Source organism: Salvia splendens, chromosome 14, assembly GCF_004379255.2.
Source record: "Salvia splendens isolate huo1 chromosome 14, SspV2, whole genome shotgun sequence".
NCBI classification, from domain to species: Eukaryota; Viridiplantae; Streptophyta; class Magnoliopsida; order Lamiales; family Lamiaceae; genus Salvia; species Salvia splendens.
In genome coordinates, this window is record NC_056045.1 from 4063372 (window position 1) to 4091152 (window position 27781).

The 27781-nt window shown below is 36.7% G+C and overlaps 1 protein-coding gene and 1 pseudogene across 1 annotated transcript; one reads left to right on the forward strand and one right to left on the reverse strand.

The window, feature by feature from the left end:
• The first annotated feature begins 2477 nt into the window (after positions 1-2477).
• Positions 2478-4915, forward strand: LOC121763552 (3-ketoacyl-CoA synthase 20-like). Its single transcript, XM_042159592.1, has 2 exons — positions 2478-3138; positions 4018-4915. Exons 1-2 carry the CDS (start codon positions 2479-2481, stop codon positions 4783-4785), a joined length of 1428 nt encoding a protein of 475 aa, XP_042015526.1. The 5' UTR covers position 2478; the 3' UTR covers positions 4786-4915.
• A 4056-nt stretch (positions 4916-8971) lies between these two features.
• On the reverse strand, positions 8972-12415 carry LOC121764820 (annotated as a pseudogene).
• Positions 12416-27781: the final 15366 nt, after the last annotated feature.

Sequence of the window (27781 nt, forward strand, 5' to 3'; positions counted from 1 at the left end):
AAATTACATATACGTCTTTTACTCCTTGAATCTTTAGTAGTTTTACACATTTTTGGACCAATTTACGTATACTATTTTCATTGTAGGATACAAAACGAGACATAAAATAGTGGATAACTAATAGCAGCTTGATGCTGAATTGGCACTTGGCAGGGTAGAAAGTGGCTCGACTTCATAAAAACTACACAGCAAAACTGTATTAAAACACAAAAATCTCTAATGAATTCGAATGTACTCAATATATATTAAAAGACATGTGCAATAAATAATACAATAAATATGTAGTAAATCATACTTTTCTAATCAAAATCTTAAATTCTATTGACTTCAAAACACACCGGTTCAGCCTAGAACCGTTCCACCAACTTAGGTTTTTGGATTATACTTTCGAATGAGATAACATTATTTTAGAAATATCTCAAATAAGATTATTTGTACCACCAATCAATATGTTTTGTAATCAGTGGCGGACGTCAGGGGCTGAAATTTCTAAATTTTGTTTTAAAGTATATATTTTTCTCCTTTATTTTTTTTATATATCAAAAAGGCTCAAGCTAAAAACGGCGAGCAAGCATGCCCAGCGTACAAAACTCACAAACAAGATTACATTATCCGGTCACAAATCCATGTCCCGTGGAACCATACTTGCCGGTTTTGAACGACGTCGGTACCACTATGTTTTTATGCTTTACCAAGACAGCCTAATCTTTTAAATTGTTCAGCAATGAATGCTATGCTAGTAGATCTGGTTAAAGTGGTTATAAAATTTATACAACTTTCTAATCAAGCCTAATTTTCGGGCATTATATTATATACTACTATTTGGTAAAGAGAAACTTGATGAAACAACTAACAATAAAACGCTATTTAGCGGACAAAATATCAAAATATATAACACACGTCAAATAAATACGCACTTCACAAATAATCGACGCCTAAACTTTAGGACTTGTAATTTTCTATGGGTCCAAATATACATTACGCTTTTAAGAAATGACTTAACAATAATTTAGACTTTTAAAAAATGAGCCAAATTTATACTTAATCTCCACTTATTTATGTAAAAGTAATTATTAAAATGGACTATTACGCCATGTGGTAGAAATAAAACTTTGTAATTTCATGATTATAATATTTATGCAGTCTTTTGAACTTTTTTAAAACATTAGTACTCCATCCGTTCCATAATAGATGACATACTTGTAGAATGGTACGAGATTTTAGTAGATGTTATTTTGTGTGTTATGTGGAGAGAGAAAATAGTACATTTATATTAATTTGAGAGAGAGTTTTTTCCATAAAAGGAAATGTGACATCTTTTGTTGGACAAACTAAAATTATAATGCCTATATAACTAACGATTGATAGATATTAATTATATAATTGGAATTTCTAAAGTTTTGTGATATTTTCTATAGAAACAAACCATATTTAAACTTAACTTTTTATACTGAAAATTGAAAATAAACGAAAACATATTCTCCATATAACTGCAGGAGTAATCTTCACTCTCGGTTTCTGACTTTCTGTCGGAGGAAACGTCAAAAGATATAACCAAAATGCTGCATATTACACGCCAATGAACTTAGTAAACATTTGGAAATTATATAGATTTGAACAATGATAGTTTTGAAATGCTACTCACCCCTTAAAATTGATTGAGAGCAAGAGAGAGTTATTTAATGGTATAGATATAATAAAACGATAACTAGCTTAATTTATTAACTTTAATAACTAGTCAATTTTGTATACTCAAATGTAAACATAAATTTAAATTGACATACGTATGTGTTTAGGTTGATATTTATATTTAAATGCCAATCCAAATACATTGATATCATTGTGTTGACATATTAATGTTAATGTGTTAATTAATTATCAACTTATCAAATTAACCTAGTTATCATTGTCCGTTTGGACTAAAATGATTATCGAATTTCCACATGGGAAACAAAGAAACTCATCATTGACTAATAACACATTATTAAACGAGTTACTCACATTTTTAGAAGGCCATTGTAAAAAGGGGATTATTCAATCATAGGGATGTAATCAAATGCAAACTCTAAACTATGATCTGGACCTTTAGAAAATGTCTACGGATGACAAAATAACAACGACAAAAAATATCAACACAGTATCAACGGTTGATGTTGTGTTGACATTTTTTGTTGTTATTTTGTCATATGTTAACATTTTTTAATGGTCCAGATCATAATTTGGAGTTTGCACAATATTTAAAATTTGTATATCAGTGTCCTTCAATCATATAAGGACAAGATATGACTATTATCACATTGATGTGATACAAAAAATTTCGGTCCCAACTCATACCATAATTGAAAATGAAGGGGGAACCAAATCACATGCCCTAACAATAATCTAATTTAAGTTGCACTATGCAAAGAAAAGACACATCACTCATTCTCTCCTATATAATCCATGCAACACCTTTCTCAATCCCAAACCCAAAACAAGATGGCACCAAAAAACCTCAAAATCTTGTCAAATCAATGCTACCATCACATCACCACCAACGCCCTATTTCTCATCATCCCATCCCTCCTCTTCGCCGCAATCCACCATCTCTCAATCATCAACCTCAACCACCTCTACAACGACAGTTTAACCGCCGCCGCCGCCATCTTGTCCTTGTGCATATCACTGTCCTACTTCCTCCGTCCGAGAAAGGTTTACTTGGTGGATTTCGCATGCTACCGGCACGACCCGGCCTTCTCGACCGCCCGGGATGTTATCACGGAGAAGATGTCAACCCTGCTCAGCCCGGAGAGCCTCTCCTTCGTGACCAAGGTCATGGAGAGGTCAGGGGCCGGAGACGAGACCTTCGTCTACGGCCTCAGAGACTTCCCGCCAAAATCGTCGTTCGAATGCGCGAGGGAGGAGGCGGAGATTGTGCTGTGCGGAGCCGTGGATGATCTGATGGCCAAGACTGGGGTGGAGGCTGCTCGGATTGGGGTGGTTGTGGTGAATGTATCGACGTTCAATCCAGTGCCGTCGTTGTCCGCCATGGTCGTGAATAGGTACAAGCTCAGGGAGGATGTGCTCACCTACAACTTGGGGGGTATGGGCTGCAGCGCCGGCCTCATTGCCGTCGACCTCGCCAAACGCCTCCTCCAGGTTTTATACTATCATACTGTACTAGTTTTTTAAACAAGGATAAATTGCCAAATAAATCACGAGAGATTGTAATGTTCTAATCTGTCCTAAGCTTTTTAAAATGTGGAAAATAAAAGGTTTTGCAGTAATCTCATCCTTTCCATTCAGGCGAATTACGCGCTGATGTGGTAGCTGATTTAAAACATGTTGAGAAACCGGCGTTGTAAAAAATGAAAGCGTCTAATAAAGTTTAAAATGACATTTTGTCAACGTGTTTTAAACCAATTATGAAATTAACGCGTAATTCGCCAGATAAGAGTAAGATGGGATAATTGCAAAAAGTTCAAGTTGTGATTTATTTTTCAGATTTTGAACTGCATGGGACGTACCAGAATTTGAGAATCTTCCATTATTTATTCGACAATTTAAATCACATAGTTTGCCAATCCCATCTAAATTTCTAAAACGAATATTAAATCTAAAATTTTAATTTTTCTCAATATCTCGTTACTTATTTTATTGAAGTGGTACGTTTCGTATGAACATTGCCAAAAAACATCATATTGTACACGGACGAATCAATTTAGACTGTGAACTTTTGGCATTCAATATATATCCTAGTATATATTTGCTAACCAAAACTTAACATAACTTCGTGGTTTAAATAGCTAATATTCTCTTTAAAAAAAATTAACTTCAGTATTCAAAATTTCAATTGTGATTTTGGTTATAATCAATATGAACGTGTTTCTAATTTAGATTTTTTGTTGTTTGTTGCGTCAATCATATGTGAAAAACACAAATTCTTGTAGTGTTACAAAATTGTGAATTGTCCATATGCCATGAAAATTAATACTACTATCTTGATAAACAAACCCTAATGATAGTGCACGCACGCAGGTTCAACGCAATAGTTACGCCCTAATCGTTAGCCTGGAATGCCCAACCAGCGGCCATTACCTCGGCCCCGACAAATCCAAGCTCCTCTCCAACTGCCTCTTCCGCATGGGCGCCTCCGCCCTCCTCCTCTCCAACCGCCCCTCCGACCGCCGCACTTCCAAATACGAGCTGACCCTCACCCTCCGCACCCACCGCGGCGCCGACGACCGCTCCTACAACTGCGTCTCCCAACAACCCGACAACGACGGAGCCCTCGGCATCACCATCTCCAAAGACCTCCCCGCCGTCGCCGGCGAAGCCCTCAAGGCCAACATCACCGCCCTGGGCCCACTCGTGCTCCCCGTCTCCGAGAAACTCACCTTCCTCGCAACGCTCATCCGCAGAAAATGGCTCCACATGAAGGGGCTGGAACCGTACGTGCCGGATTTCAAGGCGGCGTTCGAGCATTTCTGCGTCCACGCGGGCGGGAAGGCGGTGCTGGACGCGGTGGAGGCGAGTTTGAGGCTGAGGGCGTGGGATATGGAGCCGGCGAGGATGACGCTTTATAGGTATTGTAATACGTCGAGCAGCTCGGTGTGGTATCAGCTGGCATATGCGGAGGCGAAGGGCCGGGTTCGGAGGGGGGACCGGGTTTGGCAGCTCGGGTTCGGGTCGGGTTTCAAGTGCGCCAGTGGAGTGTGGAGGGCGTTGAGGACTATTCCTCCTCATGAGGTGGATAATCCGTGGCTACACGTTATCGATCAATATCCTATTTCTCTGCCTAACTGAACCGAAACCGGAACCTGAACCAGTGTTTCATATTATGTCTACTATTTTGTGAATGCATATTGCTCTCATGGATAGAGCAAATGAGTTTATATTTGAGGGATGGAATAAAGTTTATTTTACGATTGATTTAGCATTAACTACAACAAAAATAAATTTACTATAATGAATTCTATTTTACGCTTTTTATTCATTTAAAGATAATTTTTTGTGTTTTTAAATAAATTATCGATGCTTAAAAAAAGATGAAATGGTGAAATAAGTTGAGGCTGAATTTGGTGTTGGCACTATCGCTGGTGTTGTGGCTGAAATTTAAAGTGCTAAGGAAAAAAAGGTGAAAGATGGATTTTAATTAAGGGCTGGTTTTAAAGGCACTAATGCTAGTGCCATGATGTGAATAACCTTATTTCAATGTAATTCAGAAACCACGTGAAACCCTCACCTTTGAAAACTTTTAGACTTATAAAAATGTATGTCATGAGTTGAATGCATGAATTTTAAATTATAATCTTCGAGATACCACAAGATTTAACGAAAGTCCATGTTGGAGTTACAAGAAAAATCGAGATGAGCTATATAAGAATCGTGGTTGTGTTCTTTTATTTTAAGAAACAAGTTTGAGTTGTAGCTACAAATTGTTTTGAATATCCAATTGTGATTGGAAAAAATATTCCAAAACAAGGGTTGTATTGTCCGATACACGGAAATTAAAGTTTGATAAAAAAACAAAACAATCAAATGTTAATCTATTACAATTGGAAGTAAGAGACATGACAGCCTTCGAGCATCACAAATGTCTTCGAAGTGCTATTCCTACATGAGAGAGGGTAAATGTAATTTAGGTCTTACAATAAATGCAAGGATCTAGAAGATATTATATCCATATTTGTAACCAAACCTTATAAATATACGTAATAGATACATGGATTCAAAAATATGCATAGAATCCCCTCAACTTAATGTTTCCAGAGTTGAGAGGTGTGCATTTAATGCACGTACTACAGATTTATTTGGCAAAAAAATAGACATGTGTATTTAATGCAATACTAAGTTACTAACTTATTTAAGAATTTGGAAATCCAAAACGATTTTGATTAGCATCAAGCTAAGAGCATATGCAATAGCATACTAGAGCACGGACTAGCGGGAAGGATGTGGGGATGTCCACTATTGTGTTAGGTTAACTCGACGGACGTTCCGAAGTAGGACGAGCTCTCATCCGCGGACTACGTCGATCGCTCGTCCGCTATTGCGATTGGCTAGCCCATTTTTTTAAATTTTTAAATTTTTTTATTTATACTCTATATTTACAATTCATTGCACTTCATTTTTTTAATATTTGACCTACAATTAAAATGAATTAATCATATTTTTTTAATTTGAACTATGTATATTTTTTTTATGAAATAAAATGGTTGCACTTTCTCCGTATTTGTGTTGAATTTTTAATTCCGTATATGCGAATTTGTTTGCATGGCTAGGGCATCGGCTAGTCCTAGTGCTAGCCTATTACTGGGTTGTGGGAAGTCCTGATGATGTGGCATGCTATGAGAAGTCCTAGTGATGTGTCATGATGTGTTTTTGGTTAGTTCCAGTGGTAGGCTATTTGCTAGGGCGTCCTACTGTGGAAGAGATTTGACAAGACTCAAGGAAGAGGGTCTACAATTTTGCTATAATATATATTCCTTTCGTCTTACTCCTTCCGTCCCACAAGAATATGCAATATTTCTTTTTTAGTCCGTCCTATAAGAATATGCACTTTCCAATTTTGGAAACTCTATTCACTCTAATAAGGTGGGGCTCATTCTCCACTAACAATACTTTAATTACATTTTCTCTCTATCGCTTTCTTACTTTCTCAATTTTGCATTAAAATCCGTGCCGAACCCAAAATGCATATTCTTTGGGGACGGATCGGGAGTATAAAACTAGAAATTATTTCCTTTTTCGTCCGTTCTTTGAAAATGAAAATTTTCTATTCAATAAATTTTCTTTCTCTATAATAAGGTGAGACCATTTTTTTGCTAATACATTTTTCTTTTAAATCTCTCTTACTTTTCTAATATTGCATTAAAATCCGAATGATTTTAAAAGTTTCTATTTTTAATCACCTAAATATAAATTTTCTTCACAATTCAAAACACCTAAGAGCATCCACAACCGTGCTCTTGCCAGCGGCACGATTGTGGGCCAGGGCGGTACTATTCATGCCTGCTCTCTGGCAAGAGCACAACACCCACAACTGTGCTCTTCCGCAAGGACGAGCACAATTAATTTAATATTCAATTAAACATAAACATTTCCATAATACTAAAATTCATTAAAAAATCACAATAAATATTACAAAATACAAATAAAATAAAAAAGACATAATTAAAATCCTAAAAATTAAAAATTACATAATTAAAATACTAAAAATTAAAAATTACATAATTATTGGCTAATATTACCCGAGGAAGACTACTCATCCGGCGGCAACAACCCCAATTGTTTTTTGAGACCTTTTATCATGGTCTCGTGTGTTTCAAGTTGCGTGGGGGTCATAGATGACCTATCGGCCGTATTGAGTTGGCTTAAGAGCATCCACAGCGAGTTGTTCGGGGGTGGAGGTGGCACATAGGGAGCGGGAGCGGCTTCGGGAGTCGAGCCGCGACGACGGTTGGCCGCCGCCTTCTTTCTTCCCTGGGGGCGGCGTTGGGAACCGCTCTGTCCGGCGTCGGGGCTACCCAGGTTAGCTCCGGCGAGTTGGCTAGCCACTTCTTTCGAGCCGGAGTCGGATAGGGCTACCGACCTTGATCGTTTGGAGGAGCCGCTAGAGGAGGATGTTATGCCTCCCTTATACTTCGGGTGCGTCCGCGTCTCCTGCCAAACGTTAAGATATTTGAACGACTTACCGTTCATGGATTGGTAGGTGCTCAGCGCGGCGGTGATGATGTCGACCTCGCTTCGGCCGCTCCCGGCATTCCGGGACTCCTGGATGAAATAGCCGTTGAACTTGCCAATTTCTTCGTTGGCTCGGCCGATGCAGTTGCGCACCATACTCTCGTTGCGCTCGATCGTTCCGGGCGGCCGGTTTGCATTGTACCGGCTAGAGACGCGCCACCAAAAGTGATCGCCGGATTGGTTCGTTCCAACCACCGCATCTTTGGAGATTTCCAAGTACGCCTTGAACAATCTTTCCATCTCCGCCGGTGAGTACGGTGTGCGGACACCGGCGCGAGATGGAGGAATCGGCATTTGGGAAGGGGCGCGATGCCTAGGCTCCTGTGTCCACCCGTAGCGCCCTTCGGAGGCACCTTGGTCGTCGATTGGGTATGGACGGTAGCCACCCGGAACGGCCGAATCTTGGGTTTGAGGAGGGGCCGAATATTCCGTTTCCGGACTAGGAAACGGTTGTGAACCGAACCATTCGGGGTTCCAACCGTGGGAGCCCGAAGGGTTATCGTCTTGGCCGGACATAGTGATGTTGTAGGGTATGAGAGAATGAAGATGAAATTGATATGAGAGAATGGAGATGAGAATGGATATTGGAGAATGATGATGAGAGTTGTGTAGTTTGATGTGAATTTTTGGGGTGAAATTGAGGGTATTTATAGATGAAAGTGTGTATTTTTGGGGTAAAAAAAATGAAAAAAAAATTAAAAGGTGTAAAAAACGGTTATAAACGGATATATTTTTTTGGGAAGTGAATTTTTTTTTTTATTTTTTATCAGTTTTTTTAATAAAAAACCGATTTTTAAAAAAAAAATAAAAATTTTTAAACACAACGGTCGAGCCGTTGACGAATGGGAGGCCGCCACGTGCGCGTCCGCTGGCACGGACGTGCTCGATACATCGAGCAGCGCCGTGCCAGGGGCGCGAGCGCAGCGGCGGCGGATGGCGTCCGTGCCAGCGGCGCGGACGGCGGTGGCGACGGACGCCACCGGTGCGCATGCTCTAACACTTTTGATTGCCCCACCATCAAAACATTGAAACCTTCAAGCATTCCAAATTATTAATCAAATGAGAAGAGGTGCACGCAATTGGGTAATCTGGCCTCAAACCCAATAATCTCTTCCTCTCCACTTTTGGTATGAAACCTCCAATTTATTCTTTAAAATACATAAGCAGCCAATGATGCAAGACACCATTAAAACTAATAAACACAAAATAATGCAGATGTATAATAATAATAATAATAATAATAATACAAAAGCATGTTAATTTCACCAAATTAATTATAATCAGATAATATGGGCTATTAAAGTTAAAAAAAAGTGGAGGGATTCTGCTGGAATCAGGCGACTGTTCCAGCGGCGGCGCTCTGGCAGCAAGAGGGTGACGACGGCCCTGACTTCCCTTTCTTACTCTACTCTCTTTCTCTACTTTAATTATCTAACACTCCCATCTATTTTGGTCTCTCAATCTAAGTGAGATGTTTATTTTTATGGAATAATTAACTCACTCATCTATCCAATCTAAGAAGAAGTTGCGTGCTCTATAATTTCATGATATGTCAATTTTTGGGAGGGTAGAGCACTGTTTGATGCAATGGCGATGAAGAATGTTGATTCTAGGAATTTCGGTTTTAAATAAAAGGGGAACATTGCAAGTTCTTTGATTTCTCTATGAGGAATTTTCTGTTTAATTATTTCACTGCTTACATTCTTTATTGAAACTATATAAGGATGCAGATAATAGGTATGAGGTCACTGTTCTCATTCCACTTCATGTAAAATCTAATGTCCTTTTAGTGATATATGTAAAGCCATTGCCCCTAATATTGATTTTGTATGCATGTACAAGTGAAAACAGAGTTATGAAGATTGGTGCAAATATGATAGAATTGTCATATGATCTGTCTAACTTATGCAGGGATGGAAGTATGACTATTGATTTATTGATATACTTCAAAGATTAGGCCACTTCTTACATATGCACACCAACTGGCATTTGACAGCTTGATAGTTAGGATGTCTTTCAATTAGAACCTCTGTAGATGCTTATTTTAATAAGTTTTAGGATTCTAGAATTGGAACATTTAGGTGACTTTCTATCTTTAGTGGATGAGAACAAGACAAACACATAGTTCTGGTTGTATAATATCCTAGTTATCCTAACAGGAAGATGGTGGAGTTGTTTGGGGGTTATTGATTTAGTGGTTCAAAAGTTTACTAAAGTTGTTCAAAGACTGATAAATAGAATTAAACAATAACAAGCTTTAAAATTCCAACTGGAAGGTCTCTTCTTGGCATTTTCTTGATAGCTGAAGTCTATTTTATTTTATACCATCAAAGAATTCTAAATAATCACTGTCCTTCAGGAAATTTTCTATGTTTGGTGCATTTTGCTTTTCTCAAAAAGTAGATATTATGTCTAGACTCTGACTGAACAGGGGACCTTCTTTCCAACAGCATATGTTAAAGGTTATGATTCGTTTAGAACATTCATGCTTTAGGCTAAAGTTAAAAAAAATTCTGAAGGCAAGCATGTCCTTTATATTCCATTTTCTTCAAAGTCCCAATTTGTATATTAGTAGATATTCCATAGAAATAAGTTTGAGAAACCAAATATCCTGATAAAAGAATCTGATGAATCTTGTATTCTGAAGTTAAATTCTTTACTTTATGCATGTCCCTGCAATTTTGCGAGATTCGAAAGCTTCACAGTAATATCTGGGAGATGTTGAATCTTTGAAAACTTCACCATCTTAACCCTTGATTGGTGCAAGGATTAGTTAGCATAATTTATATCTCTATGAGCAATATTCTGTACTTTTTATCTCTATATAGTGAACTAATTACTGGATTACTGTTGCATCTCACTTATGCTTTTAGATGGCTTGTTTTGGACATGGGACTTTGGACTCATGTTTATTAACATTGTTACTGTTATACAAAATTAAAAGACACTATGATTTATGTAGTTTTTCCTTGGTTGCTGCTGATACATAGGAAGATCTAGCTCTCGGTAGACATGAAAATAAGTTCCATAAGTTCAAATTGGGAATAGTAAAGAAAAGGTTTGAAACTAATGTAAACAAAGAGAAGGATACCATTTGTTTGTTTTACAAGTGAAGTTGAAAAATGATATTTTCCTGCTTTTGTGTTTATCTAAAACAGTTTCAGATTATGTACAGAGTTGGGAGAATTCAACAACTAGATTGATGAATGCTCATCCTTGGTAATATGTGGACTGCAATGACTTCCATACCTTCTGGTGGCTCCAATATCCAAAAGTTAGGAGGCCTTGCGATTGCAGATGCCGAAACATCCACCACATAAATCTTGGCGCCATCAGCTGAAACAGCGCAAACTTTGCCACGTCCTGCAGATATATGCTGAGCCCCTTTCAGGTGGTTCGAAGGCCCAACAAACTCTTCCCAGCAATCATTTTCAGGATCATACCTGCTCAGGCTTCCAGTTTCCTGATCTACCAGTTTCCTGCTGGTCCAGTCCATCCCCCAAGCATCCCCCACGGCATTTGCTCCCATTTATTCATCGAAATGTTGTACACTGCGCCCTGTTTTAGCGCTCTCCCCTTTATGTTTACCATGCAGAGTTTCCCTCTGTACCCGATCGCTTCAATGGCTTCTCTACTAAACTTTGCATCTTTACACGCTGTCCTCGTCTCCCACATCCACTCTGCTTCCTTCTTTGACATGTCCCATCTCTCAAGAGATCTTGCCACATCTCGTTGGTACTGTGCGCCCGTCCCACTTGCCACGTACACTGAGCTGTCCATTGAGCCAGTGACGCACCAACGCCTAGGGGAGGTAAACGGAGGCCCAAAGCTCCACTTGCTGGAAAGAGGGTTGAATACTAATGGATGGCTAAGTGCTGGGAGAAAATTGTGAGTGTTGGCAGCTATAAGAAGTAGATGGCCTGATGCCGTTATAGATTGAACTGGAAGAATCCTTGATATGTAAGAAGGATGCCGGCTTAGCATGCAGAGAGGTGCACCAGAAGTGGGAGGGCTTGGAAGGGATCTCCACTTCCATGCAACGGGGTCGAAGCAGAAGAAACTAGCCGAGTGGAATTGGCATGCAGAGTCGGGTGCAGGGGAGGTCGGTGCTAGAAGAGCGTAAAGAGCGTAGAATGGAGGGAAGTTGGGAGAATAGATGAAGCGGCGCCATGAAATGCACACTCGGTAAAGGAGGGAAGGTTGGAGATTTGCAAGACAAAGGGAGGCTAGATGGTTTGGCAAGCCGGGGAGTAGGACAGGCTCGGTTTGCAAGTCGTTCCCATCGATTGCGATGTCTTTGTTTTTGCAGTGCTTCTTTGCAGATTCCATGGAGGCTGTTTCTGCTCTTGTGGGAAAGCTTGTATGAGAATGATTGATGAGCATAAAAGGTAATCAACTTTACTCGCCTTTTAAGCATTGTCTTTGGACCAGTTTATGTGCCAAAGTGGAGTAGGTTTTGCATGAACAAATGCAACCGTCATTTTTGGCTAATAAATATTGCAAAAGTGTATAGGAAAAATGTTAACCTTCAACTGATACAAACAAATGTCTGTCGATTTGCTTGCTATGACGAGGAAAGTAGGTTTTATTTTAATTTTTCTTGCTTTCCTCTGTTTTAGACTTTTAGTTTAAGTTTTGGTACGTGTAGTGGGATATATAATATGATATGAATTGTGAATTAGAGAATTTTATCTAACAATATGTCATTCTCTTATTTCTCTAACGTGTCACGTGTGTTGGAAAAGGAATATTTTGTCTCATTTTTTAGGATATTTCGGTGGATATTTGAGTAAATTCAATAGATAACAAAAATTGTCAGTGTTACTAATATTTCATGGAAATTATTGGATAAACCCTTAACTATTTAGTGTGTACTATAAAATATGTAAATAATTTTTAAATCAGTGGATTAGTTGTTTCCCTATATCGTTTGATAGATTGCATTACGAATCTCAACCTCCAACTACAAAGGGATAAAAAAAAAAACCTACAAACCATACACTAATTCTGTTATATTACTTCGTCTGTCTTCTAAAAACAGAGACATTGGTCTCATTTCGTATTCAAGGGCGATTCCGGGATTTGGAAATGGAAGGGGTGGCAGACAAGGTGTTTTTTTAGTGTTCGGGGTGACGTCAGAAGCAAACGAAAGAGGTGGACATGAAAATTTTACTTCCGAATAAGGAAAATTAGTCGCATGGAGGGTGCAGTCAACCAGGGACGGACACAGAAAATTGTCATTGTAGGGGTATATTCAAATTTTGTGTGAGATAATAATTTTCTTACATGTCACATGTTATGACAGGTAAAATACACAAAAATATTTAATAAGAATGTTCTCAACTTTTTTTCTTCAAATTTACACTAATTAGTTAAAACATTCATGCACAGAAGATTACTCAAATCCACAACGATAAAGTGCAACCATGATGGTAAGACGCTTCATCATCAATAGGTTGGAAGTTCAAGACATATAGAACGAAGTTTGTGTGAGTTACAAAAAAAAAAGTACTAAGTAATATTTAGAATTCTCAATTTATTGGTTGAAGAAAAACGTAACCGTACTTCGTTAAAGTGGTTATAAATATTTAAAACAGGATTATAGTGAATATACCCACTTGGATAAAAATTTATATAAATGCATTAACATTAGTAGATAACACCCACTTGGATAAGAATTTATATAATGCATTAACATTATTAATTGGTAAAACATTATAGTGTAACATTCTGCCCCACTCTTACATATTTAGTTGAATAAAATTGTGACACTTAAAATATTTGTAAGATCAACAATAACAATGACAGACATGAGTTTTTCCAACAAGTTTGCAGAAACCTCCTCGCTCACAGTCATTGATGCAGTAAAGCCAACATTTCCCATCATTTTCTGGATTATCATCTACATTTGGTCTGCATTTCCCAACACTTGGGAAATTCCTACAACATTTCCCACCTCCATCTACACTCCCACTGCCTGAATTTACTCAAAATATAACATATTCATAAATCATTATAGTCACATAATAATTTTGATCAAAATACAAAGCTAAAATAGAGAAATCAATTAAAACAAAGAACCTTAATATAATGTGGCTTATGTGTGAATTTTGATTGATTACTTATCCATTATTATAAATGCATATACATATACTCCTTAGTAGGTCACATCCTTAATTACCTTATTTCTAATTATTGCATGGAGGCTCAAAAACTAAGGAATCAGTTATTTCATGATATCGTATTCATTTGCATCTTTACACATTCGAAAACATATTTCATTATAACATTGAATTCATGTCACTATATGCATAAAGTTAAGGCATTATAATATTCATTACAAAATGAACATTGTTATAATTCAAGTTATATTGTGCAGATTTCTTCGTATGTAAATATGCAATTAGAACTTTTTTCATAATTATAATATAATTACTTTAATTTGATATAGGCTTATGAAAAATAATTTAAATCGGATAGCTATACAAAATAAATTATAAGGTTTAATAGTAAACATATGGTCAAGAACTTACCAAAAAGAATGACAAAAATCATGAGAGTTATGAAAACATAAATATTCTTCATTGCAACCAATTGAGTGTAGAAATATGATCCTTTAATTTATGTTTTCTTCAGCTAAGTGTAGAATTATGATCCTTCAGTTTATGGTTTCTTCAGACTTAATATTTTCAGAATTTATAAAAAAAATGAAATGCATATATTTTGGTAATATTTAATGATAGATGGAAAATAAAAAAGCATGTGCATATATGGATGATTGCTTACCATAGTAATTGTTGCTACTACTTAATTTGACTTGATCTTTAAACAATCAACCTGCCTATGATTGGAATTTGGCTATAATTAAAGTGAGATTTAATCCTACTAATAAGGTGACAATTGATATGCGTGAATTATAGTTTAGATGGGGAAATACTAATAAATTTGGAAATGGAATAATTAATTATATATGAGAATGGAATGAAGTGAAACACACATTTTTAGGACTTGTATATATGATGATTGAATAGAGTAACAATGAAATTAATAGTGTTATCAAAATATTAAATCCATACAAATACTTCAAATTATATTATATCAAAACATAAAATCATACTCCCATTGTCCACAATCAAAAGTCTAATTTTTCTATTGTAGAATAAAAGTATTCTTCCGAATAAGTAGTTGTAGAATATTTGTTATGTTATCTGGAGGTGTTCTTAACATATAATTAATCAAAGTAGATTAAGAATTTCGACGTGATGACTAATGATAGTTTTCAATAGGGAGTTTCTATAGGAAGACGTGTTTTAGAGAGTTTAAAGTTATGATATTAATTAATAGTTTCGTCAGTAATCAAGGTAGCTACTTCAGTTTGTTGGATAATTTAACGAGTTAGGTCGTTAACAATTTTGGATAAATATTCTTATAGTATTATTTATATGACTATTGATTAAATATTTAATGATAGATGGAAAATAAAAAAGCACGTGCATAAAATCAAAGTATAATTTTTCAGTTGTATCATACTTCCATCGTCCACAATCAAAAGTCTAATTTATAGTAGTAGTATAATTTATATGATTATACTATAGTATCATACTCCCATAGTCCACAATCAATAGTCTAATTTTTCAGTTGTAGAATAAAAGGATTCTTCTGAATAAGTATCCTTAAATTAATAGGAGAGAGGATAGATTTGGTTTCACATGGCAATAATTTCTTTCATTCATTGAATTTTTATCTAATTTATGTCAGCTTTTGACTGCACTGCGCAACATACATAGAATGACCATAACTTTCTTCAAAAAATTCTGATTTAGATGTTCAAGGGACCAACATGAAGTTCTTTCGAAGAAGAAGACAATGTTTTTACACATTTTTTAGTTTTTTCTATCATTTATCAATAAACACGTCAAAATACCAAAATATATAACATGTGCAATTTAAAAACATAATTTGCATGATTGACATTTAGAACGAGCCAAATCTAGGCCTTAAAAACATAAAAAAACACGTGTTTATCTTAATCTGCAAAAAAATTGATCAAAATTCAAAATTGAAAAATTGAATATTTAAAAATAAGGTTAATGTTGTCATTTTCTATTAATGCTTTCTCGAAACCTGGATGACAGTTTCAGCATTTAGTTTATTTCTTATGTTGATAATGTACAAAAATATGGTGTCAAACTGGCCGTCTATGTCAAACGACCTTGCACTGTTCGTATCATCTTTTAGATTAATTAATATAGTCTTGATTAAAATTAATTAGTCAAATTTAACACTTTGGAAAAGAAAATATAGTCAAATTTAACTTATAAATGTTACTTCATCATTCCCACTCTAAATAGATCATTTCTAATTCGATATAAGATTTTATTTAGTGTTGTTTTGTGGTATAAAGAAGAGAGAATAAAATAAGAGAGAGAAAAAAAATAAAAAAGGTAATGTTTCTATTGTTAGAAATGTGTCATTTAGAGTGAGACATCCAAAAAGAAAAAATGATTCACTTAAAAGTGGAACGAATGAAGTATTAACGAAGCAGAATAGAACTCACTGGAGTAAAAATATAAACAAAAGCAGTGTCAATAGTTGCAACGTTACGGACTTATTTACTCATAATTTTTTATTGTGGAACTTGGCCTTTTTCTAGTTAATAATGAAATTCATTACCTCAGTTTTGGCCCAAGCCAAGTCTAGTTCTCCCATTTTCTTCATCTCTTTTTATTTTTTTTCCTACAGATTTGACCCGTTCAATAGCAAAATCAAATTCTCAGTTTATGTACTACTAAATCTAGCTATGCTAGCAAGAACTCGTAACAACAATACTCCCTTCGTTTCATAATAGTGAAATCATTTATTTTCGACACACAATTTAAGAAAAAATTGTGTTAAAAGAATTAGATAAATAATGAATAAAGGTAGAAACTTTTCCATATAAATATATATAACAAACTGCTTGCTTTACTGAGAAACTAATTCCCTCTAACAAATACTAATAAGAATGTTCACAACTTTTTTCTTCAAATTTACATAAATTAGTTCAAACCAGTGTTTTAAAAACTGGACCGGACCTGCCGGTTCGACCGGTTCAACCGCAAACCGGCAGGTAGTCCGGTCCAGTTCACCCCTAAAAACCACTAGCACATTGAATCGCCGCGAACCAGTGGAACCGGCCGGTCCGACCGTGAACCGGAAACCGGTTTTTTCACTTTTTCAAAAATATTTTTTTAAGGTTTGTTGTTTCTAGGACTTGAACACATGACCTCATCTCTAAATACCTACTGCTTTACCACTCTACCACATGGTCATTTTGAAATATTATGAACATTAATTATCCTTATACATTAAATCTGAAATTCTTTTTCCACCGAAACTAATAATTCATTTTAATTTTATATTCTTTTAAGAAATTGTTAATTATAATATATTTCATTTATTTTAATTATACTTTTACAATCACTAATATTTTACAATATAGGAGTTTATAATTATACATAGAGTTTAATACTAGTTTTTAATATTGTGTATTACAATTTATTATTGTATTTAAACTTAACGTCGTTAAATATTCTAATATACTAGTACAATACTTGTTTTCTATAATAATACTATTAAATGTATAATACTATAATATTTATTGATAAAACATTTAATTAAATTTTATTATTTACTACTAAATAAATAAATAAATAAATATATATATATATATATATATATATATATATATAGGGTTTTGATCTATGCAAAACTAGATTTAAATACAGAAACGCAGAACAATATCATAATTAGGACACTTTTAGGTCATAATTAGGTAATTTTTAGGTCATGCTAACAAAGCATGACCTAAAACGATCTTAGCATGACATTAAACCTAAATATTATAATATGACCTAAAATTGCTTAATTATGACCTTCCGTGTTTTTGGTTAATTATTGACCATTAGATCATCTAATCCTAGGGCCAAGATTTGGTCTGCATTTCTGGATTTAAACACATACTTATTTTGATCATCTCCCTATATATATATATATATATATAGGGGAGCGTTATTCTCCTTTTCACATCTTAGATCCTTTTTCCTTCTTAATATTACGCGTTAGATCTAAGGCATCAACGGATCAGATTGATTCTATAAAACTAGTTCCGTGTTGCATTATAGAAGGTGGTTGTATGCATTACAGGGTTATTATTGACATTTGACGGAAAAGTAACTGCCACATTTTGGTATCTGCGAATAATGCACCACATGGTCACGAGTAATGCATATAATTGACTATATAATGCACAATATGTGAACTGCAATGCATACGAATAAGATGTACCATGTTATGATGTTTGGACACACGTTTCTTGTTTCCCCTAAGGGTTTAATAAGCTTAGGGGCTAGGGTATAGTACGTAGACACGTATGTAATCTTCACATGGTAACGAGTAATGAATATAATTGACTATATAATGCACAATTTGTGAACTGCAATGCATACGAACAAGATGTGCTGTGTTATGATGTTTGACACACGTTTCTTGTTTCCCCTAAGGGTTTAATAAGCTTAGGGGCTAGGGTATAGTACGTACGCATTAATAACAAATTATAAAATGATACGAATAATTCACCAAATTGTCACGAGTAATGGATGTTATTAACTATATAATGCACAACATGTGAACTGCAATGCATACGAATAAGATGTACCATGTTATGATGTTTGACACACGTTTCTTGTTTCCCCTAAGGGTTTAATAAGCTTAGGGGCTAGGGCATAGTACGTAGACATTACTAACAAATTGTTGTTATTGGAATATACGTATGTGCATTATTTGGTTTAGGTAGTGCATTATGTAGCTGTTAATTGTCATTATCTCAGTATATTATGCATTATTAGAGGTATTGTGTATATGAGTTAATCAACGGATTGAAGATTACATACGTGCATTTAGTAATGTCTACGTACTATACCCTTGCCCCTAAGCTTATTAAACCCTTAGGGGAAACAAGAAACGTGTGTCAAACATCATAACATGGTACATCTTATTCGTATGCATTGCAGTTCACATATTGTGCATTATATAGTTAATAACATCCATTACTCGTGACAATTTGGTGAATTATTCGTATCGTTTTATAATTTGTTATTAATGCGTACGTACTATACCCTAGCCCCTAAGCTTATTAAACCCTTAGGGGAAACAAGAAACGTGTGTCAAACATCATAACACAGCACATCTTGTTCGTATGCATTGCAGTTCACAAATTGTGCATTATATAGTCAATTATATCCATTACTCGTTACCATGTGAAGATTACATACATGTCTACGTACTATACCCTAGCCCCTAAGCTTATTAAACCCTTAGGGGAAACAAGAAACGTGTGTCAAACATCATAACACAGCACATCTTGTTCGTATGCATTGCAGTTCACATATTGTGCATTATATAGACAATTATATGCATTACTCGTGACCATGTGGTGCATTATTCGTAGCGGTTTCCAGCCATTATTAGATTATTATTGTACCCCCATAATGCACAAAATAGGACAAATAATGCAACACGTGATTAATTACCCAATGTTGATCTTGAGCGTCCATTTCTCTAATCTAATGGCTGATATTAAGAAGGAAAAAGGAGGAAATATAGGAAAAGGAAATGAATACATCCCTATATATATATATATATATATATATAGGAAAATGATCAATACAAAACTTGATCTCAATACAAAATCCAGACCAAATCCTGACCATGAGATTTGACAATCCAATGGTCAATAATTAAACAAAAACACGGAGGGTCATTGTAAAGCAGTTTTAGGTCATATTATAAACTTTGGGTTTGAGGTCATGTTAAGATCATTTCATGTCATCCTTACTATAATGACGTAAAAATAAGCTTACAATGACCTAAAAATGACTTTTGTATGCTTAGTTCTGCATTTTTGTATTAAGAATGGTTTTGCATGGATCAAAACCATATATATATATATAAAAACAGTATTCCGGTTCAACCAATGGTTCGACCAGTGAACCGGTTGAACCAGTGAACCAGTAACGACGCCGGTTCGCTTGCCGGTCCAGTTTTTAAAACATTGGTTAAAACATTCACGCATGGAAGATTACTCAAATCCACGACAACAAAGTGCAGCCGTGATGTTAAGACGCTTCATCTTCAATAGATTGGAAGTTCAAGACATATGGAGCGAGTGTGAGTTGTAACAAAAAAAATACTCCACCAAGTAATACTTAGAATTCTCAATCTATTGGTTGAAGAAAAACGTAACCGTACTTCGTTAAAGTGGTTATAAATATTTAAAACAGGATTATAGTGAATATACCCACTTGGATAAAAATTTATATAAATGCATTAACATTAGTAGATAACACCCACTTGGATAAGAATTTATATAATGCATTAACATTATTAATTGGTAAAACATTATAGTGTAACATTCTGCCCCACTCTTACATATTTAGTTGAATAAAATTGTCACACTTTAAATATTTGTAAGATCAACAATAACAATGACAGACATGAGTTTTTCCAACAAGTTTGCAGAAACCTCCTCTCTCACAGTCATTGATGCAGTAAAGCCAACATTTCCCATCATTTTCTGGATTATCATCTACATTTGGTCTGCATTTCCCAACACTTGGGAAATTCCTACAACATTTCCCACCTCCATCTACACTCCCACTGCCTGAATTTACTCAAATTATAACATATTCATAAATCATTATATTCATATAATAATTTTGATCAAAATACAAAACTAATATAGAGAAATCAATTAAAACAAAGAACCTTAATTTAATGTGGCTTATGTGTGAATTTTGATTGATTACTTATCCATTATTATAAATGCATATACATATGCTCCTTAGTAGGTCACATCCTTAATTACCTTATTTCTAATTATTGCATGGAGGCTCAAAAACTAAGGAATCAGTTATTTCATGATATCGTATTCATTTGCATCATTACTGTAATAATGGAGTGCTCATTTCAGTTGGAAGAAGCTCGGCTAGAAAGGAGTTCGGTAAGCTCGGCTTACCGAGCTGGAACTAGCCTGGAACTAGCCGAGAAGAAGAAGAAGAAGGCAGAAGTCGGTAAGCTCAGCGGTAAGGAAGCTCGGTATGGAAGCTCGGCGTTGAGCTGGAATGAGCCGAGAAGGAAGAGTTCGGTTGTAAGCCGAGAATGAGTTCGGTATTGAGCCGAGGAAGGAGCTCGGTCTTGAACCGAGAAGGTAGAAGCAACCTAGCCGAACTAGCCGTTGGAGCAGCAGTTAGTTAGCTGAGATGTAGCGGTTATTCTTCTTGCTTTCTTGATTCTTCTTGTAGTTAGTTAGTAGCAGTTGCTACGTGATTATAGAGCTTTAAATAGCTCACCATGTATGTAGTTTAGAATAGAGTTTAATCAATAAAAGAGTTTTCCAGTTTTTCTCTCCAAGATTATCATCTTCAATACTCAAAGTGTGAGTGTGTGTGTTTCTGCATTGTGTGATCTCATACAACAGTGAGTGTGTGTGTGATCTTATTGAGTGTGTGAAAGCCTTGTGTGTGAGTAAATCCCAACAAGTGGCGCCGTCTGTGGGAAAGGGATATTGAAGCTGATTTGCAGAGGATCAAACGGTTTCAGAGATGGCAGCAAGGCTTGATGCAGAGAAGTTCACAGGCAAGAATGATTATGGCCTGTGGAAGATGAAGATGAAGGCGGTTTTAATTCAACAAGGCTTGGCGGCAGTTCTTGCAAAACCAGATGAGAAAGGAAAGGCTCCAGTGCTTGATGAAAAAGCTCAGGCAAAGATGGAGGAGATGCAGCTCAAGGCACATTCTGCAGTGATTCTGTGCCTTTGAGATAAGGTCTTGAGGGAAGTTCAAGAAGCCAAGACTGCGGTGGAGATCTTGGACAAGTTAGATGAAGTTTACTTGGCCAAATCCTTGGCTAACCGGCTGTATCTCAAGAAGAGGCTGTATGCCTATAGTTTTTCTGGAGATAGGTCCATCATTGAGCAGCTAGAGGAGTTCAACAAGATCATTGATGACCTGGGATCTGTTGATGTCAAGATCTCAGATGAGGATAAGGCCATTCTCACATTGAATGCCTTACCTAGCTCGTATGACCAGCTAAGTGATGCAATTATCTATGGAAGAGATAAACCTATCACCTATGCAGAAGTCTATTCAGCCTTGATGGCCAAAGAACTCCAGAAGACAGCCAACAGAGGCTCTGCAAGCTCCAATGTTCAAGCTGCAGAGGCCTTGAATGTGAAGAAGTTAAAGAAGCAGAACTTCAAGAAGAAGTTTGAGGGCCCTAAACCCTCAAGTTCAGATGCTCAGAAGGAAACCAGAGCTTGCTATTGGTGCAAGAAACCTGGACATTTGAAGAAAGATTGTCATGCATGGAAGAGAAAGATGGCCTCAGAGGGACACAATCAATCTGATTGTGTGGAGAGTGCTGATCCCCCGGCTCAACTCATGAATATTAGTGACAGTGGGGTCAGTCATAGGTGGATTATGGATTCGGGGTGCAGCTTCCATATGTGCCCCAATAGAAGCTGGTTTCATGATCTTCAAGAAGCATCGGGTACGGTTGTTCTTGGTAATAACCACATTTGTCAGATCAAAGGAATAGGGAAGGTAAAGCTAAGCCTACAAGATGGCTCTATAAAGATCCTAACTGGGGTGAGGTATATTCCAGAAGTAAAGAGGAACCTCATCTCATTGGGAATGCTGGAACAGAAAGGGTTCACCATATTGATGAGTCAAGGAAAATTGTTTGTGAAATCTGGAGATGCAGTGATGATGGAGGCTGACAGAGAGCATATTCTCTATTATCTGAAGGCTAGGGCTGTTGATGGAGAAAGCAATGCAGTGTCAGATGATTCCATAATGCTATGGCACAAGAGATTGGGCCACCCAGCCGAAGGAAGCTTGAAAGAACTCATCAAGAAGGGTCTGATCTCTGGAGATTTCAACAAGATGGACCCCTGTGAGCAATGTATACTTGGAAAGGCTAAGAAGGCACCCTATCCTACAGGTATTCACTCTTCTACAGCCCCTTTAGACTACATTCATAGTGATCTTTGGAGGCCTTCACCAGTGTGTTCAATTGGTGGAGGAAAGTATTATCTAGCTATCATTGATGACTATACAAGAAAGTTGTGGGTATATATTCTTAAAGAAAAATCTGAAACACTCACAAAGTTCAAGATATGGTGTAAGGAGGTTGAGCTAGAGAAGGGTAGAAGTGTTAAATGCTTAAGGACAGACAATGGCCTAGAGTTCTTGTCTGCTGAGTTTGATCTGTTCTGTAAAGAGAAGGGTATGAAGAGGCACCGGACTGTTCCTGGTAATCCTCAGCAAAATGGTGTTGTGGAGAGGATGAATAGGACAATCCTAGAGAGGGTGAGGTGCTTACTTCTTGGGTCTGGTTTGAGCAGCAGATTCTGGGGTGAGGCTGTGTATACAGCAGCCTATCTCATCAATAAATGCCCATCTACTGCCCTGAAATCTGAAACTCCTGATTACATGTGGTATGGAGCTCATAGTGACTACTCAAAATACAAGGTGTTTGGGTGTGTGGCCTATGCTCATGCTAGGCAAAGTAAGCTTGAAGCTAGGGCTCTGAAATGTATCTTGCTGGGGTATCAGAGGGGTGTTAAGGGGTATAGGCTCTGGTGTATTGAGCCCGGTAAGCAGAAGGTCTTGGTGAGTAGGGATGTGGTGTTCTTGGAGGATCAGATGCCATTCCTGAAAGATAAGCCGGACTCCAATGAAGATGAGGGTGATTTCTTCAAGGTGGAGCCTGTGGGGGTTGGCCTAAGAGCACGTGGAGTTATTGACTCAGGGAGTGAGTCTGATTCAGATAAAGAAGAGGCTCCAACTCAGGGCAACCAGGCTGGTGAGTCTATATCAGACTCCATCAGAAACTATCAGCTTGCAAGGGACAGAGTTAGAAGAGAAACAAGGCCACCAACAAAGTTCTCTGATGTTGTGTATTATGCTCTGTGTGCAGCTGAAGGTATTGATGGTGCAGATCCACTCACATACAAAGAAGCTATGCAGAGTAAAGATAGAGAAAGATGGATTGAAGCCATGAATGAGGAAATAGAGTCTTTACTCAAGAACAAAACATGGATTTTGGTGGACAAATCCAAGCTGAATACAGATGGAGAGGAGAGGAAGCTGATCAGTTGCAAGTGGTTGTTTAAAAAGAAGGTAGAAACCACTGATAAAGACAGAATCAGGTTCAAGGCAAGGCTGGTGGCTAGAGGCTTTACACAGCAGGAGGGAATCGATTTCAATGAAGTGTTTGCACCTGTTGTGAAGCACACTTCGATTAGGATTCTATTGGCTGTGGTGAATCAGCTTGACTGGGAGCTACAACAGCTTGATGTGAAGACAGCCTTCCTCAATGGAGATCTAGAGGAAACTATCTTCATGGAACAGCCAGAGGGCTATGTGAAGATTGGAGAAGAAGGCAAGGTGTGCCTGTTACAGAAAAGTCTTTATGGACTTAAGCAAAGTCCTAGACAGTGGAATAAGAAGTTTGATGCACAGATGAAAAAGATTGGCTTCTCCAAGTCAGAATATGATGATTGCATCTACATCAAGAAGGCAGGCAGGACTCCCGTTGCCTACCTATTACTCTATGTGGATGATATGCTACTTGCAGGGCCTTCTATGACAGAAATTCAGAAAGTTAAACAAGATCTGAAGTCAAGCTTTGAAATGAAGGATCTAGGAGAGTCAAGGAAGATCCTAGGCATACATATTCAGAGAGATAGAGGCTGCAAGAAGCTGTGGATGCTGCAAACTGACTATATTGAGAAAGTTTTGCAGAGATTCAAAATGGAAAATGCAAAAGCTGCATCAACTCCTCTGTCCCAGAGTTTTAAGCTATCAAAGGAACAAGCCCCTAAAACTAAGCAAGAGGCTGGTGAGATGGAGGCTATCCCTTATGCTAGTGTGGTTGGAAGTGTTATGTACACTATGATTTGTACAAGACCAGATTTGGCTCATGCTATCTCAGTGACTAGCAGATACATGGCAGACCCGGGGAAGGAGCATTGGAATGCTCTTAAGTGGATATTGAGGTACATGAAGTCAACTAAGGACTGGGGGATTGTGTTCAATGGCTGGGAAGGTGAATCTGAGGAGGTTGTGCAGGGCTATTGTGATGCAGACTATGCTGCAAACCTGGACAACAGAAAGTCCCAAACAGGTTATCTTTTCACCATGTTTGGAACTGTAATCAGCTGGAAGTCAGGGTTGCAAAGTGTTGTTGCTCTCTCAACAACAGAATCAGAGTATATAGCTCTCACTGCAGCTGTACAGGAGAGTTTTTGGATTCAGGGAGTGATTTCTGACTTTGGTTTTGACCAAAAGACAATGGTGATTCATTGTGACAGCAGCTCAGCTATGTGCTTGGCTAAACATCCGGGCTTTCATGAAAGGAGCAAGCACATAGACATAAAGTTGCATTTCATTAGAGATGAGATTGAAAAGGGGAGAGTGAAGGTGATTAAGATTAACACCTTGCACAATCCGGCTGACATGCTAACAAAGTCTCTAGGTAGAGACAAGTTTGATCATTGCAAGAAATGGATCAATGTTTGTGCAAGAACTGAGATGAGCCCTCAGGTGGAGAATTGTAATAATGGAGTGCTCATTTCAGTTGGAAGAAGCTCGGCTAGAAAGGAGTTCGGTAAGCTCGGCTTACCGAGCTGGAACTAGCCTGGTACTAGCCGAGAAGAAGAAGAAGAAGGCAGAAGTCGGTAAGCTCAGCGGTAAGGAAGCTCGGTATGGAAGCTCGGTATGGAAGCTCGGCGTTGAGCTGGAATGAGCCGAGAAGGAAGAGTTCGGTTGTAAGCCGAGAATGAGTTCGGTATTGAGCCGAGGAAGGAGCTCGGTCTTGAACCGAGAAGATAGAAGCAACCTAGCCGAACTAGCCGTTGGAGCAGCAGTTAGTTAGCTGAGATGTAGCGGTTATTCTTCTTGCTTTCTTGATTCTTCTTGTAGTTAGTTAGTAGCAGTTGCTACGTGATTATAGAGCTTTAAATAGCTCACCATGTATGTAGTTTAGAATAGAGTTTAATCAATAAAAGAGTTTTCCAGTTTTTCTCTCCAAGATTATCATCTTCAATACTCAAAGTGTGAGTGTGTGTGTTTCTGCATTGTGTGATCTCATACAACAGTGAGTGTGTGTGTGATCTTATTGAGTGTGTGAAAGCCTTGTGTGTGAGTAAATCCCAACAATTACAAATTCGAAAACATATTTCATTATAACATTGAATTCATGTCACTATATGCATAAGTTAAGGCATTATAATATTCATTACAAAATGAACATTGTTATAATTCAAGTTATATTGTGCAGATTTCTTCATACGTAAATATGCAATTAGAACTTTTTTCATAATCATGATATAATTACTTTTAATTTGATATAGGCTTATGAAAAATAATTTAAATCGAGAAAGCTATACAAAATATATTACTAGTATAAGGGTTGATAATAAACATATGGTCGAGAACTTACCGAAAAGAATGACAAAAAGCATGAGAGTTATGAAAATAGAAATATTCTTCATTGCAACCAATCGAGTGTAGTAATACGATCCTTCAATTTATGTTTTCTTCAACCAAGTGTAGAATTATGATCCTTCAGTTTATGATTTCTTCAAGCTTAACATTTTCAGAATTTATAAGAAAATAAAATGCATATATTTTGGTAATATTTAATTTAATGATAGATGGAAAATAAAAAAAGCACGTGTATATAGATGATTGTTTACCATAGTAATTGTTGCTACTACTTAATTTGACTTGATCTTCAAACAATCAACCTGTCTATGATTGGAATTTGGCTATTATTAAAGTGAGATTTAATCCTACTAATAAGGTGACAATTGATATGCATGAATTAGTTTAGATGGGAAAAAGTATATTTGAAAATGGAATAAATAAGATAAGAATGGAATGAAGTGAAAGACACATTTTTATGACTCGTATATATGATAATTGAATAGAGTAACAATGAAATTAATAGTATTATCAAAATATTAAATAAATACACATACTTCAAATAATATTATGTAAAAACATAAAATCATACTCCCATCGTCCACAATCAAAAGTCCAATTTTTAACATAAAATCATACTCCCATCGTCCACAATCAAAAGTCCAATTTTTAGCGCGAGATATAAGAAATGTGAAAAAAATGTAAGTTAAAAATGTAAGAAAATGTGTGCCGCACTTTATATACTCCCTATATTCCATCCAAACCACTCAATCTCGCTATACATTCTTATCAGTATCTACTAAAATATACGACATTTTTCAATATACTATATTCAACTCAATCACAATTTGTAACCAAATATTTTCTAAAATAGTACTCACTCCGTCCCATTATAGATGTCCATTTTATATATTTAGAATATGCGGAGCTTGAATTTTGGTTTGGATATCAAGTTGGGAAACTTGGGCTCTTAAGTACTAGGCTTAGATTTAATATGGCTTGGACTTGCCACAAGTCACCCAATATAGCACCGGGTGATTTCCCTTTTCTTCAGAGCGACGTCAGAAGCAAATGGAGGAAGCAGCTATGAAACATGGTAACTGGTCACCAGGGAGGGGCAATCGCACCCTCCTGCCACTCCCTGGATCCGCCAATACATATATACATATAGCATAGCTTGAAGTTAAACTGGATACATATATAGCATAGCTTGTATAAGCTCAATTTGTGTTCAAATTAAAGTAAAATCCAACAAAATTAAAAAGAGAAATGCCTTTCCTTAGATTAAATTCAATTTCCCTCTTTGATCATCAACAAATGTGTATTACGATTAGTGATAAATCATCTTTTTCTCTAATCAAAACACATACATACATACATTTATATGAATATTAATAAAGGGAATTAAATGATTGACCATGTCATCATCATATAAATATGTATGTATAAATGATCATGCGGAGCAGCGGCCTTGGTGGGCCGAGGAGACAGACATGGAAGCGTTCCTGGCGGCGACAGGGTGCTTGTGG